Below are 18,753 nucleotides of genomic sequence, written 5' to 3'. Positions count from 1 at the left end.
TAGCCCCTCGGACAGATCTGCAAACACTTGTGTAAGACTTTGAGAAGCGTTGCAGGAGATCAGTTCTCATGCTTTGCGTGGCAATGTCCCTCTCCCCCCCCCCAATGGGAATAATGACACATGAGACATCAATTAAGGTTAATGGGCAGAAAAGGCCACAACTTTATTGGTTACGGATGTTGAGCGGTATTGGCTTAGGCATTGGACCCTAACTGGCTATATCTGACCCCAGCCCGTGTGCTGGGAGTCCGGGAAGGGTTAACCACCAGCCAAGGACCCCAGTGATGCACATAGACTAGGAACCTCCCTGGGGTCACCAATAGGGGCGTGTCTTAGGCCCTAACCTCCCTAGGCTTCAGACAGGGCCACACCCCCGGAATCCTTTAACGGAATACCCCTCCATTTGCGGGGCAGGTGATGGTGCTACCTCCCCTCCTGACCTCAACATTAATATCCTAACCGCCAAATCAAGAGTTGTGACGCATTGCTACGAGGTAGGCGAAAAACCAAATGGCCTGTGACAATTTGCCAATTGGGAAAAAAAATCCTACCAGGCCCCTCAATGGCGACCAACTGAGGTCCATAGCAAGGCCAAGAGAGAGGACCTAATTGGGGGGGGGGGACCAATGCTCCTGGTGAGCAGGGCAAAGAGAGGGGATTCCCGCCCGCGCCCTGCTTAAGTAGTGCAGGACACGCCCCCAGGCTAGTCAGATTGGACGGCCTGCAGGCGGCGCAGGCAGCAATCCCACCTATCGCTCAGGGGCTGAGCACCCAGCCCATGCGTACGTGGCAAGGTTGTGACGGCCCGCAATCCCACCTCCTCTTCAGGGCGGAAGTGGCTTTCTCAAAACATCCCACAAGCAGAACATCATCTTTGGACAGCTTTTTTTTAAAAAAAACTTTTCTCATGCAGCACTGTAATGTGGGACTTGAGAAAGCCTTTGCAGGTGTGCAACGTAGTGGAAGGGAGCCCCCAGATCCAATTTTCAAAAGCCACTGCAAAGGCTCATGGCTGAGCATGCTGGGAAAAGAAAAAGAGGCCTTGCAGAGGTAAACTGTAGGGGGAGAAAAGAGGGGAACAAGTGATGCAGGATGGATGGGGGCTGGAAGAAAGCTGAGAAAAGGAAGCCAAGGAAAAATGGTGCAAAGCAAAGCAGTCATTGGGTAGGTGGGAAAGAGAATTGAGCATGCAAACAAGGAAGGAAGGCAAGAGAAGATGCACCTGGGGTGGGGGAGGAAGACAAAAGACAAAAAGGAAAATAGGGGGATGGAGACAAACAAGAAAATCAGTGAAAACAGGTCAGGAACAGAGTTGGTAAGACAACCGACGGAGCAGAGAGGAAGGAGAGATACAAAATGGGACAACCAATAGGAGGAGATGAAAAGGGTTGGCATGGAAGGGAAGGGAAGACAGCGATGTGGGGCTGTGAAGGACTAAATGTTTGGAGAAGGGCCACAGCTCAGTCTGGCTTGCATGCAGAAGGCTCCAGGTTCGCTCACCAGCATCTCCAGGTGGGGCTGGGAGGCCCCCCCTCTGACACCCTGCAAAGCCACTGCTACTCATTGCAGACCACAATGATCTAGACTAGTGTTTCTCAAGCTTGGGTCTCCAGCTGCTGTTGAGACTACAACTCCCATCATCCCCAGCTAGCAGGAGCAATGGTCAGGGATGATGGGAGTTGTTGTCCATCCTAAGAGCCACAGGAAAGCAGTCAGTGTTGAAATAAGACTTGGGGGACCCAGATTCTGGACCCTACTAACCCACAATGCAGTGGTCGAAACTCCCATTGTTCCACGCACATTTTACAACAGAGAATTTCATTAGCGCGAGCAGTTTCTGAGCTCAAGGCTCAGTACTGTACTTAAGATTTCAGATTAAAACTGCAGAGTGGAAGGAAAGGAAGAACGTTTTCTGCCTCCCCACTTCGAGCTACTCCATGAAGACTAGAGAAGAGACCCTTTAAAGAAGATTAGAGGGGTGGGCAGGGGAAGGACTAGACCAGGCATCCCCAAACTTCGGCCCTCCAGATGTTTTGGACTACAATTCCCATCATCCCTAACCACTGGTCCTGTTAGCTAGGGATCATGGGAGTTGTAGGCCAAAACATCTGGAGGGCCGCAGTTTGGGGATGCCTGGACTAGACCATGTGAAAAATGAACATAATATTTTAGCTGCAGTTCATTCATTTTCAGGTTTGTATTCTTGTTATTTAAAAAGTGCGCCTAGACATTCCACTGTTGCACCCATAACCTAGATTTACGGTGCAATTTAGCTCTTAGTTTTCATATCTAAGTTTCTAACACTGCCATGAATCTCCCTGGGTGACCTTGGGCCAGTCACTGTCTCTCAGCCTAACTTACCTCACAGGGTTGTTGTGAGGATGAAATAGGGAGAGGGAGAGAACCATGTATGCCACCTTAAGCTCCTTGGATAAAAGGTGGGATTCAAATGTAATGAAATAAAGCCAGGCAACATTTTGTAGCAAGCCTGCACATCAGTCTGTGTATATAAACTATAATTGCAAAATATCATTAGAAAGCCAGATCCAGGCATTTGGCCTGAAATGCTCCTCAGTGAACCCTAACCATGTCTCTTCACTATTACACCCACAGGAAACATCTCTGTAAAGGGAGGGAGGGATTAACACCTTAAAAAGAGGTCCCTTTAAAGTCAACTTTCACACTGAAGGAAATGGCATTATGCTCAAAATTATATGATAACCGCACAATTCTGGATTCCTTCCAATGGATATCTAACACAAAACAGCCAAGAAATGGGAGGGAAATATTCACAGAAGAACTCAGTGTGGATGAAAAGTCACCTGGGTTTTATACTGTCTGACGGCATCCAAAGGAAAGTAATTAAATCTATGAAAGACCAAAGAACTTCCCATCTGGAGGCACAGAAAGAACTAAGGGAAATTTTACCAAGAAAAAAGAAAAGAACGAACTAAGAAATGAAAACATTGGCAAGACAGACAAAAGCGGCTGAAGTTAAGGCATGGTGAAACAAAACTGATTTTCACCAATTTTTCTTTTTTAACAGAGTGTAGCTGCCCTAGCCCTAACCATGCACACACACACACACACACACACACACACACACACACACACACTATGCATAAAAATAAACTAGGACTGGTTGTCTTAGTGAGTGTATATTTGGGCACCCCATCACATGCTTAAGGATCAACATTTCTGCTAATGCATTTCTTTGGTTACTACGTTTTGATGCTTATTTTACACCCGTGGAGATCTGACCAAACGAAAATGTAACAAGAATCAGCCTAGACCACAATCACTCAAGAGAGATAGATGTCTGTGTGTGTGTGTATGTATGTATGTGTTGAATTGTGATGCTTATAGCATATGCAAGGGCAGGCTCTGCTGTTATGGAGCCAACCAAGTGCCAAATAAAAATAGTCACACTGAGGTACCTGTTATAAAGAAACTCCCCAGCTGCAACAGCCAGTGGTCGGTGGGTGGTATAAACAAACTGGTATAAGGTTTCACAGTCTTCAGATGACAAGGCATCTTCATAGTTCCTGTACAAAGACATGTTATTAACTATGCTTTGTCAAAAAGGGCATTGTTACACACGTTAGCAGCATAACCCTATACATTTACCCAGAAGTCTTCCTCGGCGAATGGGGCTTGCTCCTTGGTAAGCGTCCATAGGATTGCAGCCTAAGCCTGTAAATACTTTGGGTTGGGGCTTAATTGCACATTAATTTCTTGGGGTGGGTAGTGTTTAGTCACTAGACAGCTTTGGACTTAGCTATATCCACATGGAGTCATGGAAACTTCTCCTGTCCGTTCTGTTGCTGCCGGAGAGAGACGGTAAAGTTCTGTTCTACGCCTTCCGAGCACTGTGTCCTATAAGCCTTCCACAACATATGGCAGTAAATTACCGTCAGATGAGCTTTTTTGACCCAAAAATGAGGTTCAAATGTTAGGCTCATCTTATACGCAGGTAGTGCTGAGGGGGGCATCTCCCCCTCCCCCAAAACAATCAAGCGGCCATTTGTCACTTAAAAACTCAACCTCGCACTTTGTTCTGGTGGGTGAGCGATTTTCAGCACTGGCTGCTGAATTTTTTTTGAGGGGGGGGGATCCTGAAAATCGCACCAGCATGATTAATGGCGGCAATCAAGCAGCTGCAGTGTGAGCAGTTGTGTGTTACATTCTGGTGGGCGGGTGATTTTCAGGATCCCCCCCCCCAAAAAAATCAAGCGGCCAGTGCTGAAAATCACTCACCCGCCAGAACGAAGTGCAAGGCTGAGTTTTTAAGCAGTGAATGGCCGCTTGGCTGTTGGGGGGGGGGGGGGAAGATGCCGAAAATTGCTCACCTGAGCCCAGGATTGTAAGCAGCGTGAGCGGTTCTGGCGGGTGAGCGATTTCCGGCATTCCCCCCAAATAATCCTCCCCAAAAGCTCAATCGCCCTATTTTCTAAATTTTGAGGCTCCAAAAATAGGGGGCGTCTTATAGACGGAAAAATGCAGTATATTTCGATGGCAGAAACATTTATGCCAATGTAACATGCGAAGCTCTCTGGGAATTGACAGACAATCATGGGAAAGAATGAACAATTTGGTTACATATTTAGAACATGAGGTGAACATTAGGCAAAGATGTCGACAGAAGCAGTGTTCTGACATTCAGTCGCACATGTGAAAGATTAAGTGGGGCTGGAGTTTGCAAGCCAATATCCCCCAAGGCAAATCAGCTGCTCTTGAGATCTTTGCTCAATTAACTCTCCCACCAACTGGAAATCCCAATATGCCAGGGCTCCTGCTCACGGTGAAGTTTGCAACAAACTTAAAAACTCTCTCGAGACCCTTCTGCTCCCACAACCACCCTGTGAGGTAGGTTAGGCTGAGAGGCAGTGACTGGCCCAAGGTCACCTAGTGAGCTTCATGGCTGAGTGGGGATATCAAACCTGGCCTACCAGGTCCTAGTCCAACATTCTAACCACTGCAACCAAACTGCCTCTCACTGGAAGTGGGGCTTCCATTGCACCCCTGCCCTGTCCCAAGTTTGACCCTTTGCATGATCAGGCAAAATACTAGAACACGGCTAAAAACATCAAGCAATAATAAAATTTATTTCCAACCATTTTAAAGATAAGAGAGTGGTTGGAAAGGGGTCATCGTTTAGCCTTTATTATTTATGTGCTTCTGTACTTTCATACTACCCTTCGCCACAACAGTCACAGGGGGATTTGCAGCAAAATAAAATGCAGCAGCAAAGCATAATACGTGATACAAAAATCAATTAAAACTACTATTTTTCATAGGAAAGGTTCCAGGTTTAACCCCCGTCATGGGCTATTAAATCACCTCTGCTGCTCTTGAACCGTGAGAAGAAACTGCTAGTCAGAATACACAACAGGGAGATGGGTCAATGGCCGAGCTCTGGATAAGACAGCTTCACATGCTTGAAGACTAACTAGCTAGCTCACAGAGAAAACAAATCCACCACATTCATACCACGCAAGGCTATCTCTAAAACAAGGAGGGGTACTTGGTATCCCCCCCTCAAACTTTCAGGTCAACAATGCAGTTCCAGTGAGAGATTTCATTGCATTGTTTTTTTAAGGAGTTTCTAACACCCGCTTCTGAAACATCACCACCTTATGTAAAATAGCTAAATTGAAGAGCTGATACAAGTCCCAACATAAAGTTTTGCAAACAGTGCCTCTGCCGCCCTGTGAACAATGTTGTACCCCTTGCATTTTAAGGCAGCACAGCTCCTTAGCAAATGACCATCTATCGATGTCAAACCTTGCCCCTATCTTGTCCTGTCCCCTAGCAGCTAATTAGCTAGCAGAAAAAGCATCCCACTAACAAGTAGTTGACTGGACCTCAAGATTCTGTTAGTGGGACAGAGCTGCGAAGCAAAAGCTCTGGAAAACCACACTTTGGCTAAGTGTCTGCTCTCACTGTAAACAACGCCAAGAGCAGAGGGTTGGAAGCACAAAGGGATCCGAGGAGTCGAGGCAGACTCAGAAAAACTGCAAGCTGATCATTATCCTACTGTCCATCATTTGCAGAGATCTGCTTATAATTTTATTTTTGTTTCTTGTGCTTTTTTAAAAATAAAAGTTTCTTACACAAATGATTTCAAGTACAGTAGATGCAGCTTCACCATGAAAATGAATACTGGGCATCACAGAATTAAAAAAACACCAAGCTTTTCAGAAACCTAGAAAACAATCAGACAATGCCTCTGAAATTTCATTTCCCTATGTATGTGTAGTTCTGCACTGGACAAGAATCAGATATATGAAGCTGCATGCAAAATTGTTGGAAACTATGCCAAGGGATTTACTAGGAAAGAAAACCTAGGCTTTGAAGTCAACCTTTAAAAAACAAAACAAAAAAAACCCAAACCTAAACATTTAGCTTAGTGCATTCTTTCCCAATATGATGTTCTACAAATATTTTAAATAAGTTCTTTTTATGTGTTGTGATTTCCCCTAAATGTATCATTTATTTGTTAAAATATTAATAGACTACTATTTGATTCAAAAAATCAAAGCTATTTACAACAGATGACATTAAAATCCTTGCTGGATTTGGAGCAGATAGACACTGTAGGTGGGGTGTAACTTCTGCATTAATGGTTTGCCAATTGGGCCTAATATACTGTATTCTTAATTTTTTAAAGGCAGAGGGGAAGCATCTGTTCTCTCTCCTCCTCCTCAACTAATTTGGCCATTGTTTACTGGAGATACCAACATAGCTACAAAGTAAATAGTAGTGGGTGGGTGGATAAATAAATACCAGTTAATGGAGTCTGCTCCTTGTAAAGGTCGATACCCAATGGTGTCTTATTTTACCTCAGAAAGAGTGGCTCTGTTTTGCAGGCCGTGAACCAGGAATTACACATTCAAGGAATACTTCATTGAGAGCAATGCTTCTGCTGCAAATATACGGAATGCCAAGTGCCAGATAAAGGTTAAGCCAGAAGAGCCTGCCGGTATTTAGCTGTCTAAAAATAAGTCTTGTCTTCGCATACCAAATCTGCGTTATATCATTTTCCTCCATATTTCACGGTGACTGAGCACGAACAGAACAAGTAGCAGAGAACTGAAGGTGGGTCTCTCTAAGGAAGCAACGGAAGCTTAGTTTCCTCTGGGCATTTCCACCCTCACCAACAGAAATTTCAAAAGGATCTCATTTATTTTTATGGAGGTGACCTTGGCAAGATGGCAGCATTCTGAAAGCCTAGAATGGTCTTCAGCTTGTATTTGGTTAAAATAATAATAATGAAGGGCATGTCCACAGTACTTCACCCATGGTGACAATGTCAAAGTACCTCAATTGAAAGTAGAAATCCAAAAGAACAAAGAAAGCTGATGAGAGACGAGAAGAACAGAAGACGAGTGAAGAGAAGGGTACAAAAGACAGATCTTGGAAGAAAAGTGTGGCTTAAGTGGCAGGTTGATGCCATATTATAAGTGCTGTAAGATCAGAGGAGCCTTTGCACCAACTGAGGTTGGATATGTGATTATTTTTTTCATCGTAGAACTGGACTCTCACAGAATTTCTCCCATCACATATAACTACAAGCAAGTACGCTGGTTTTTCAATAGGCATAGTTCATTTCCAAGCTTTCAATAGAGACACTTTCTTGTAAAATGGAACTGCAACTGGAAAAGAGTGGTTTTATTTTTCTCTGTCCAGTGGGCCAAGTCATCTCTGCCAAAAAGGGGCCAGAGCTGGCAAACCTGCTGGAGCTGGGAAAAGAATCTCCTTGCCGCTGATGCCATCTGAGCCGCCAGTGACAATGTTGGGCTTTAAACAACACATGGAAGGAAGGAATAATCTAAATTATACTAGGAGTTCCGGTTGTGGGAAGGAAAGCAAAAATATAGGCTCAGTACTTGCAGTTCAAGGTATCATGTCACTTTTATAAAAAACCTACCACGATTAGCTCCACAGTACAGCTATTTTCCTACTTCAAAGACTGCCTTGTCAGGACAACACTAAAGAATGTTTTAAAAGTGTGATGTATTTCTGGACCATACTGACAAGGCAGATTTTGCACACTCCTTCCCTATATTTCCTGCCGGCTAGATCTCCCCGCTTTTTACCAGCCAAAATTCCTTCCTCCTCTAGTGTTAAACCCTTCTGCTATTTGTAGATCTATGCTCACACACTGATATTCCCTTCTAGTATTTCCCCTTCAGTCATCTCTTCCAATTGCCTAATCACTAAAGTGGGGCTTGTTTTCAATGTTGTTTTCCGAACTCGCCGAACTTTAGCCCAGTATTTCCAGTGCTCGTAAGTTAATAAAGTACAACGAAATTATTCTAGCGAACTCTCCATGCTAAGAAGGTAATGTCTCATCTTCATGAAGGACTGTTATATCCCTGTTTTGCTAGCTGTTGCCTCTGAAAATCTGAGCTAAGTGCAGGGCGATAAAATTCATGGATGATTTTAACATAGCTGAAGCAGTGTAAAGTGGTTGATAAACACAAGCAGTGCTGAAGAACATTTGGGGGTCCTGCTGGATCCTGCCTAGAGGTGTCAGATCTGTGGCAAAGACAACCAGGAGGACAAATCTGTAGAAAAGTAAACCTATGAATTAGCAAAACGACCCAGAGCATTCCTATGACAAAGTCGCCCCAGGTTTAACTAGTCTACAATGCAAGACAGCTGAGCATTTGCACTCAAATCCTTGCTGCACAATGGGAATGTCACCCAGGATTATAATAAATCGTGTCACCTGGAATTAGAGCCTCTCTTCTGGTGCAAAGGCATGAAAAGCATTTGTTCAGTTCAGAATTCAATACAGTCGTAACCTTGGTTAACGAACGACTTGCGAGTCGAACGTTTTGGCTCCCGAATGCCGCAAACCCGGAAGTGAGTGTCCCGGTTTGCAAATGTTCTTTTGGAACCCGAATGCCGAGAATGGCTTTTGCGGCTTCCAATTAGTTGCAGGAGCTTCCTGCAACCAATCGGAAGCTGCGCCTTGGTTTCCGAATGCTTTGGAAGTCAAATGGACTTCCAGAACAGATTCCATTTGGCATCCAAGGTACCATTCTAATGGAAGTGGAAGCCTTTAAAAAAAAAGTTTTATGCAAATTGCTAGGCTTTCTGCAAAGAATTTCATTCAACTTAAGATGGTTAATGCTGAGCTTGCCAAAAAGAGAAATATGCTTTTGAAACATTTCCGCATACTATTTAGCTTCATCTCTGTCTTCCCTGAACACACCTTCTCAGTAATTAGACCAAATCCACAGGGCTCTATGTGACTTTGGAGAACCAGTTCAGCAACAGATGGAAGAAGAAACAAAGGCAACAACAAGGCAGTCTCTCGACTCTACTAGGATTTTAAATCGGAAAAGGGGAACTGCACTCACATTTCACAGATGCAGAAATATGTGTTAGGATGCGCTTGAATTCTTTTCTCCAGACAAAAACTCTTTGGTGTTGCAGGCTTAGGTCTCAGGCTGCAATCCTATGCATGCTTACCTGGGAGTAAGTCTCCTTGAACTGAACAGGCCTGACGTATGAGTAGGCAGTCCAGTAACTGAGTTCTGCTTTCCTAATAACATGTGTTGCTCTTTAAACACTTGGACTATAGCTTGCACTGTGCAGCGACAACAGCAAAGTCAGAAATGCTGAACAGCTGCAGTGCCAATGCAATGCTTGTCAGTTCAGCTGTAGAACAAGAGTAACATTTAAATGGTTTTAAAATCATCATTGTATCATAACAAAGGCACACGACCCCTCCTAGCACAGGACCAGAATGAACACAGAGACAACTGCACTGTACTTTGTTCTACTATCAATGCACCAGGAAAAAGCAAACACCACACAGAGATGACACTATGGTGGTGTTCACAGGGACCATCAGTCTGCCCTGGGAGTCGCTTGAACAATGGCATACCCCCGCTCCCCCAGAATTGAAAAAAGGGAAATTGTAGCACGAAACCAATGTGAACACTGAATAGGTAACCAAACCGGTTAGCATCTATTCACTGCTGTAATATATACACAAATGAAATAACCCCAGCAGTGCCAGACAAACTAAGGCTTAAATCTGACAAACTGCAAGGCATCTTTTTTAAGTGAAACAAGTTGACGATATTCCACCATTACTTGTGGTGAACTAACCATATCCAAAAGAGGTCACCCACCAAAAGTGGCAAAGTGTGTATTTGAGCCCCCACTCCTTTCCCCCCAAACTGGTAACCTTGTCTGAAATATCACAGAAAAGTGCTTAGACTGCCGGGATACAGTCGTACCTTGGAGGTTGAACATAATCCATTCTGGAAGTCCATTCAACTTAGAAACCAAAGCCCATCAGAAGCCGCACTGGACGTTCGGCTTCCAAAAATCGTTAAAAAACCGGAACACTCACTTCCGGGTTTCGATTGTTCAGGAGACAATTTGTTCAGGAGCCAAGGTGTTTGAGATCCAAGGTACGACTGTATCCGCACAATTATGTGTGGATAGGGGTGAGCCGCCATCTCATTGCTTGCGGGTGTGATTTTAGAGCAGAGGTATCCAACTTAATTCCCTCCCTAAGTTGTTTGTTTCCAACTCCCATCAGCCCAGCCAGCATTCTGTCAGGGATGATGGGAACTGTAGTCTAAAAATTATCCAGAAGAAAACTCATTACCTAGCCCTGTTTAGGAACACTGGCATAAGCAGCTACCATACTCAAAAGAAGAAATGCTTCTAACTAGCAACTGAAATAACCAGGTTTACAAGTTAGATAAATTCAAAAGTGAAGTCACATTATTTGCATAAATATAAAAACAATCCATAACGCTATAGAATGTGTTAATCTTTGCAATATGCTGTGCTCAGATTCATAATAAATCTGAGAAATTTGGTACTCACAGTCATCTATGCACAGTTGCCAATGTGGCACGATATGAGGGATTTCTCTATTATTTGCACTCAGCCATCGTCACGCTGTAGTTTGCACAACCGCAAAAAGGTGGCACTGTGAACTACAGTGTGAAGAGAGGAGTGGATGGACAGCCCAGGCTCCTTCATGCACACCCAATCAGCACGGAGGGACATGTCTGAACAGGCTGTGGCAGCCCCCTAGCTCCTCCACCTGCCAGCCTCAAGGCCTCAGATCTTCCAGCCACCCAGTGCCTCTACTGCCTGCTTTCCTCCTCACTGGTTGGCCTGGGCCTCTGCTGCTGCAGAGTCAGCCTGGGCACAGAGCGAAAGAGGAAGCTGCCCAGAAGCAACAGCCAGCCTCAGCATCGGTGAATAGGATGAAGAGCAGCAGCAGCACAGGGACAAGAAAGTTGACCAGAAACAGCAGTTCGCCTCCCTTGGGATCCACTGCCGCCACCAATCAACATGAAGAGTGGCAGGAGCAACAGTGCAGGGGGAAGCCACCCAGAAATGGCAGCCAGCCAGTCTTGGTATCCGGAGCAGCATGGAGTGGAAAGGGAAATGTCTAATCTCTAATGTGGGGAAAACTGGGAGACTAGGGAGAGTGGGAGGGGAGGGTTGGTGAGCACAGTAAGCAAGTGTGCAGCCCCAAGTTGTTAACTAGTTATAGTTTGCGTCTTGCACCCAAGTAGACTTTAGATTTGAACGAAAACGTTATTTACTGTGACATAAGCATCAAGAGCTTCATGGCTTGAACTGCTACTTCATGGTCCCTGTCCAGAGTCATGGACACAAGTCGATCCTAATGGATGCAAAAAAACAATAAGAAAGATGTAAAGATTCTGTTCTGAAGGTCTTTGCTGAAGAAGTTATGTTTTTTCAACAGAATGCATGCTTTTGAGATTACGCTGTTGTTTTTTCAGTTTGACTAAACTAGAGTAAAAGCTGCAAGTTGAGATGGTCACAATGAAATGCATGCAGGGAAAGAGAAGAATAACTCTTTAATGGCCCATATTTGAAAAGCAAATAAGCATTGTGTTTGTGACATAGAACTCATGGCCCAGAACTGTTACACAATTTTTTTTTTAGTTCGGGTGGTGATTGCTCTGACTTGCAATGGATGGTTTGTAGCACCCCCTGCAGGCTTCAAGATCAGAATTATCCATTTTAAAGGTATCGCGGGTATCTCAAGTTGGCAAATCCCAAATACAGTACATAGATGAGTCTCACTACTGCAGAGATAGCCAAAAGTACAAAAACATAGCTTCCCTTAATTGGGATCACTTTTAAAAAGAAGCACTTTTAGTCTCTTCTGATAATAGTTCAATAGACTGCATCACTAGAAGTTTTATTTTCACATTCCAAAATGGGAACTCCGGCCTTATTAATTTCCCTTCTGTTTTGTTGCTAAGTGATCCATGTCACAGCAAACAAGACTGGAGTATGGCACAAAAATATAGTAGAAACGTTCCAATACTTGTCTATTAGTATATACATACGGAAAGGGTCCAAAATGTTCTACCATTTTTTTTACAGTAATTGGTTTCATGTGGTCATGAAGACAAGCTTTATAAATGGGAACGGGTTGTCTGTAATTTAATTGGGAGGTTTTTTTTTTTAAAAAAAATCCCCATCTATTCCAAGAAAAAGGAGTGTCCTCCCTTTTGTAGAATATTATTCAAGACTATGATTCAAAGTCCCCACTGATTCAATCTTGTATCCTGACATTCTTGACTGCAAAGTACCAAAACGCCCTGCGAACACTGACATATGCTAGCAATGCACACAATGTTTCACATCTCTGCACAGCAATTCAAACAAAGTTGATGAAAACGAAAGACAAGGCTCCAAATGGGTTGTGTTCATATGAACCTCTCTCTAAATAAGAACCTGCTTTTCCAAGCCTGCTTTCTGTCCAAAGAGGAATACTAAAATCAAGTCCGACCTGCTCCAATCTGTCCTCTTTCAATGTGGCAACATGATCAGGGCACTCTCCTTTAAGGCCTCTTGCCTGAGAGTCAAGGAATCTCCATTGGCGTTAAGTGGATGTAGACTGGAGGTCAGGGGGTCATCGTAACTTTGTGCGATTAGGAACAGCTTTCCAGCAATAATGGCAAAACCACAGCATGCCTACCCCACGGAGCATACATGTAAAAAGGAAGGCTTGCATCTTCCAACTTCACAGATTGGTTATGTCTAAAGCATAGACTAAAGCTAGTTTAACTCACCTTCTCTTCCCAGAGAAGCCTGGGAACTGAATTCTTGCGAGGAGCCCTAGCACCCTGGCCAAACTAAAACTCCCAGGATAGGGTCACGGGCAGAAGGGAAACCATGTCATTTAAAGTAGCATATATACAATATACCCTTGTATATCAGCTATAAAACACTTCCCATTTAAAGTTACATGTAATTTACACCTTGTACAGCATTTATTGGCCTAAAGTGATACAAGATTCAGGGTTTAGTTTTGAAAATGGGCATCCCTCCAAGGCAAACCAGCCAGAATATTCAATCTGGGAGACACTTATTGTTCAAGCTCACCTTGAACCTGCAAGTGAAGAGATCCATTTTACAACCCAGCGCTTTTTGGCCAAATATTCCCTGCAGGCCCTGAAGGCACTTCAGTCGGACGTCAGGTTGCTGGAATACAGGACGAAATAGAAGATGAAGTTCACTGATGAGACTATGCAACTATCGGCGCTATTCAAACGACAAAAAAAACATTCAATCGGCACTCGGCAAACATTTTCTCCAAGCGATGATGTTTGTGCAATCAACAGAGCACTATCCATGCACAAAAGTGAGGTATCAGCAGGTTTGGGGAAACCCTGAAAATTACAGAACTACAAAAATCTGCAGTGGTGTGGGTGGGAATAAGAGGGAAACAAACCTCCCCAAACAGTCTGATGAGGACTGATCCCACTCAGTGGCTGCCCAACAGTGTATGTCTACTACGAAAGGAAAGGAAGGAATGGAAAACCAGAGCAGAAAGAGGAATGGGGACTGGGAGATGGTTGGCTAGCTGGTCCGAACCCTGAACAAGAGCACTCGACACTGCAATATTTTGTTGCAGGTCCCACTTCTGCATATGAGTAACAAACTCAGGTGCTCAGGTGGCTATGTAACCGAAACAGGATTGCTAAGAAATAACAGCGAGTGATTAGCACATTCTGGGGAACCTCAAGAAGTAGAGGGGAACTCTTTAGGGGTTTCCCCTAAAGGGGCAAAAAACAAATAAACCCCAACCCGTATCCTATATGCACTTTTCTGGAATCAATTCCCACTGAACTCAATGGGGCTTACTCAAGGCACATATAGTGCTGTGTTCAATTGTTGCAACCAAGTGCTGTACTTTAAAAGCAAAATAAAAGAAGAATACCTTTTCAACAAAGAAGAGTTGTCATGCAAGAAATCTATAAAGCCATAGGTGTCCGTATATTTTAAAATTAAATTAAATTAGTGGCAAGGCAACAAAAGCAGATTTTGTGTGCCTTTATGGTCACCAAGAGGCCTATACTTTTTAAAACTAAAAAACCTTGTTTTTTAGCATGGTTTTAACTGTTTTAGAATGCTACCTTTTAAAAAACTTCAGGTGTGTTCATTGCCCTGGACTCTTTTGGGAGGAACAGAGGGATATAAATTCAATAAATAAAAATGTTTGAAAGATAAGCACTCACCCATTTGTTATGCAGTGGTCTGGGACATTACTTCCCTTGCTATATTCTAACCTCTTTCTTATAAACCTCAGTTTCATGTAGACACCTATCTGGATGGCATGTACCACTTTGAATGTTTAGATTAAGGTGGATGCATTAATGTTTATTATATTTTTATTGTAGGCTGATGGGTTTCTTTTTTCTTTCCTCTCACTCTTTCCCTCTCATTCTTTTCTAAACCCGCCTTTCTTTCTTTCTTTCTTTCTTTCTTTGTTATTTCAAATATTAATTAAAAAGAAATCTCTAAAGGAAAAACCACTTTTCCAACTTTTTTCAACTGCCTGTGAAAAACAGATCGCGTTAACTTTTTTTCTCAACTGTCGAGAAAAAAAAATACTCACTTTATCATACAGCATCCATCCTATGTATTTCAAGTAACTATCCGTTAAGAACTGATCAGGATAAGTTGTCATCCAACAGGCAATTTCTTCAATGCAAATGACCCGGATTTCTGGAATAATATCACTTTAAAATAAAATAAAAATGGAATACTGTTCATTGTTTAATTGCAATGCAGATTTTTGTCAAGGAAAAAAATGCAACAGAACAAAAGTATTCTTGAAACAGTATAAAAAAATTATATTACTTCCTATCACTTAGCAATATGTGAGGGCAGGCAGTAGATTATGTGAACATTCTATCAAAAAGTACTGTACTTTGTTAGAGGCCATGCGAAATGACATGGAACCCTGAGTCACATATGCAGGACCATTCCTTGATGCTGCAGAATATGCATATTCTGTGACGGAGCCCCAAGTAGAATGAATCCCATCATCCAGTCTGTCTTTGAGATGCCCATATCCTGACCAGAGACTCCTTCCAAGTGCATAAAGGTTCTTACCGATAGCGTTGCAAAAAGGTCCCTTTGAAAATAGCATTCATCATGTTCTCTATGTCCAGGTGCTTCTGTTCATACTGAAATGAAAACAATTGAACAGTCTCTTCCTATATGCAAGGCCTTACTTCTATGCTTAATCTCATGTCACTGAAATTGCACAGATTAAATACCACCTCATTTCCCCCCCCCCCAAATTGAGATATAATGAAAGGTTGGAAGGGATAAGGAAGCTAGTTATATAAGGAAGCTATTTTTCCTTTCTTCAATAACTCAACTAGAATACCTGCTTCATCACTAATATTTACTTAACCTATTGGTTCACATCTTCACTTGCAAATGAACAGCGGAACAGGAGGGCTAATGTTATCCCATAATCAAATGTAATGCTTGCCTGTACATTTTTTTTTACACTTTCTATTAATCAAAACTGTGATGATTGTGGTAATCAGCTTGGTTCTATGTTCTAAGTATAGATAAAGACAAAGGCTTGTCTGTGAAGGGGGAGCAGGAACACTTGGTTTCTCCCCTTTCAAAAATGGCTGAAAACAAGGCCAAGGGTTTCAGGGTGATCTCCATCTCCAAGATGCAGGAAAGACTGGAACAAGATAAGGATGGATGCTGGGGTTGGAGGAAGCAGGTGTGTGTAAACACTGACAGCACAGTTGATCAGATGCAACTGTTAAACTTTGGATGACACAGTTTAAAAAACCCTTCAGGGTAACAGTCCAGACAGCCACAAAAAGACTGTTGGCACTAAGAACAGCTCTATGGGGAAATTCCCCCTCAAGGAGCAAAGGACCATGTCAGCACCTGGCAGGGGCAAGGAATAAAAATTATTATTATTATTATTATTATTATTATTATTATTATTATTATTAATACCCCACCCATCTGGCTGGGTTTCCCCAGCCACTCTGGGCAGCTTCCAATATAATATTAAAACAGAATAAAACAAATATTAAAAACTCCCCTAAACAGGGCTGCCTTCAGATGTCTTCTAAAAGTCAGATACGGTAGTTGTTTATTTCCTTGACACCTGAAGGGAGGGCATTCCACAGGGCGGTGCCACTACCGAGAAGGCCTCTGCCTGGTTCCCTGTAGCTTCACTTCTCGCAGTGGGGGAACCGCCAGAAGACCCTCAGAGGAGGACCTGAACGATGGGAGTGGAGACGCTCCTTTAGGGAACAGAAGGGCATGCCAAAAAGACAAACCAAGTCATGGCTATGACTAGGAGGTAGTGGCCATCAAACTCCAGAACCATATAACGATCCGACTCCACCTTACAACAAACTGGAGATCAAACAGTATGTGCTGTTGGGAGATCAAACAGCATGTGCCTTGGGAACAGAGCCAGATAAAACTAAAGGCTGGCCACTTTTAGGTGTATGGTTTAAGTACGCATGAATTAGGACTGTAATTTTTTTAAAAAAAAAATAGGAAACCCGTTGCTAGCTAAGAGCTCTGTGGTAACCACAAGGATTGTTACTGGAAATAGAGGAAGCTTCGTTTAGAAACTTTACTTGAGAAAAAAATCCGGTGGTCTTGGGTCTCCCCCCCCCCACAACTGAAGTCACCCACTACCAGGTAACATGGTCTGATCACTCACTAAAGCAAACACTATTGGATAACTTTGTGATCCTCCACCCAATTAATCTATGCCTTTCCACACCACAAATACCATCTTGTTTCGGGATTGTCACACTCTGAGAGAATACACATGACTGGCACTTGAGTTTTGAGAGTCTTTAGGGGGCCATGTGCAACCTTCACATTCTAGCACCGTATTGCAATATGATGAAACAAACAACACTATGCCAATCATTTATTCAGAATTCATTTTCTCTCCTTATATTGGGAGAATAGGAAAATGTTTGGGGTGAGCCACTCATTGCCGACCATCCCAAATTGAAATCCAGTAACCAGCCATTACAAATAGGCATTTTTACAAACTGTCAAGGATTTCCTAGGGGAAATTTCTCCTACCTCTTTTTTCTTTTTCTCTAGCTGGTCCAGTCTAGTATTGGTCCTCTTGCCTGTAGTCCTACTTTTTTCTACCTCGTATAATCTTTCCAGGTTATGCTTGCTGACATCTATACTTACAGTGAGGTTTACAAGTGCTGTTAGAAGCTTCATAGCTGGAAACAAAGAAAAATCCATATATTTTATGTCTTTCAAAAAACTTTGATAAATGTCAGTAGTCATTTTGCTTCATTGCCTGATCATATCCACGGCTGTGAGTTGTATAATTTGTATTGGTTATGGAATTATTTTCTTTTCTTGGAATTATTTTCTTATTAAGAGTAATGAATTCTTGGTCCCTTTTTTAATATTTTGGCAGAGTTTTATTTTACAATACATAATAAGGAACTCCTAATGTGATTAAAATATGACCGGCGACTACTTTATATATTTGTTAATGTTTATCTTGACGTTTTGCAGTCACTACCGAGTAAACTGTACTCTGAAACTTCCCACAATAGTGACCTGAACAGCTGAAATGAGAGATGGGTGGGAAATTGGAACGGTCTTTTTTAACTGCTGCAGTGCTGTGATTGGAGAAGCTGCACCATATGAAATTCAGGGTGACAGGAATAGACCTGCTGATGACCTATCCCTGCCCAAACCCTACACCTTAACCAGCTTCACCAGTACAAGCTACCAAACGTACTACTTCTGAAAAACCATGACAGGTCCAGTTGGGCATACCTGCTAATGTGCTGGTGTGCCGGAATGCTCTGACCATGGACTCTGCCAGGCCCGAAAGGAGAGAGATGATGGTGTCCATCAAATAGTTGTCATAGAGGATGCTGAACTGACACTGCTGCACCAATACAGAAGTGAAGTCGCAAAAATTAGCTCTGAACTTCTTCCAGTAGGGCCCTGCCTTGACGAGTGGGTAGTCCTTATCATCCTACAAGAGGTGTAAAACAAGTTGTTGTTGTTGTTGTTAATTAATTGTGCGTCCCACCCTATACCCGCAGGTCTCAGGGTGGTTCACGGGATAAAATCACAATACAAAAACACAAAATACATAATCAAAATACAAAAACAGAAACAACCCAAGTCTAGAAGTTCACAGTGCATGGAGTACAGTGACCAAGTCAGAAGACGAAAATATACTGAAGAGCTAGTGATCTGACACGGTTACCCTTCCTGCCTCTGTTCCTTCCCCCTCCCTCGCTCTTGTAAAGTTTTTTTGATGGTGCGAGAACAGTCTGTAATGTCCTGAGAATGTTGGGAGGAGGTGGAGCCCCACACACAGATGCCTTCATCAGTCGTGGAGGATAATGTTGGGTACCTTCTTTGATGCCTGACATTGTTTTGAGA

General features: G+C 43.0%; 1 protein-coding gene across 7 annotated transcripts in view; it reads right to left on the bottom strand.

The window, feature by feature from the left end:
- LOC118085216 (cohesin subunit SA-2) overlaps positions 1–18,753 on the bottom strand; it is a 58,355-nt gene that overhangs the window by 25,960 nt on the left and 13,642 nt on the right. For all 7 annotated transcript variants that reach the window (XM_035115607.3, XM_088668676.1, XM_035115609.3 and 4 more), the window contains 7 exons: positions 18,133–18,337; positions 17,410–17,561; positions 15,430–15,503; positions 14,930–15,053; positions 13,414–13,512; positions 11,595–11,674; positions 3,438–3,545 (listed from right to left, as the gene is read on the bottom strand). In XM_035115607.3, coding sequence (XP_034971498.2) covers positions 3,438–3,545; positions 11,595–11,674; positions 13,414–13,512; positions 14,930–15,053; positions 15,430–15,503; positions 17,410–17,561; positions 18,133–18,337 — 842 coding nt within the window. The remainder of the gene's footprint in view (positions 1–3,437; positions 3,546–11,594; positions 11,675–13,413; positions 13,513–14,929; positions 15,054–15,429; positions 15,504–17,409; positions 17,562–18,132; positions 18,338–18,753) is intronic.

This window comes from Zootoca vivipara, chromosome 4 (genome assembly GCF_965207765.1).
Source record: "Zootoca vivipara chromosome 4, rZooViv2.hap1.1, whole genome shotgun sequence".
NCBI lineage: Eukaryota > Metazoa > Chordata > Lepidosauria > Squamata > Lacertidae > Zootoca > Zootoca vivipara.
The sequence above is the reverse complement of the archived record's forward strand: the minus strand, read 5'-3'. Positions and strand labels throughout refer to the sequence as shown.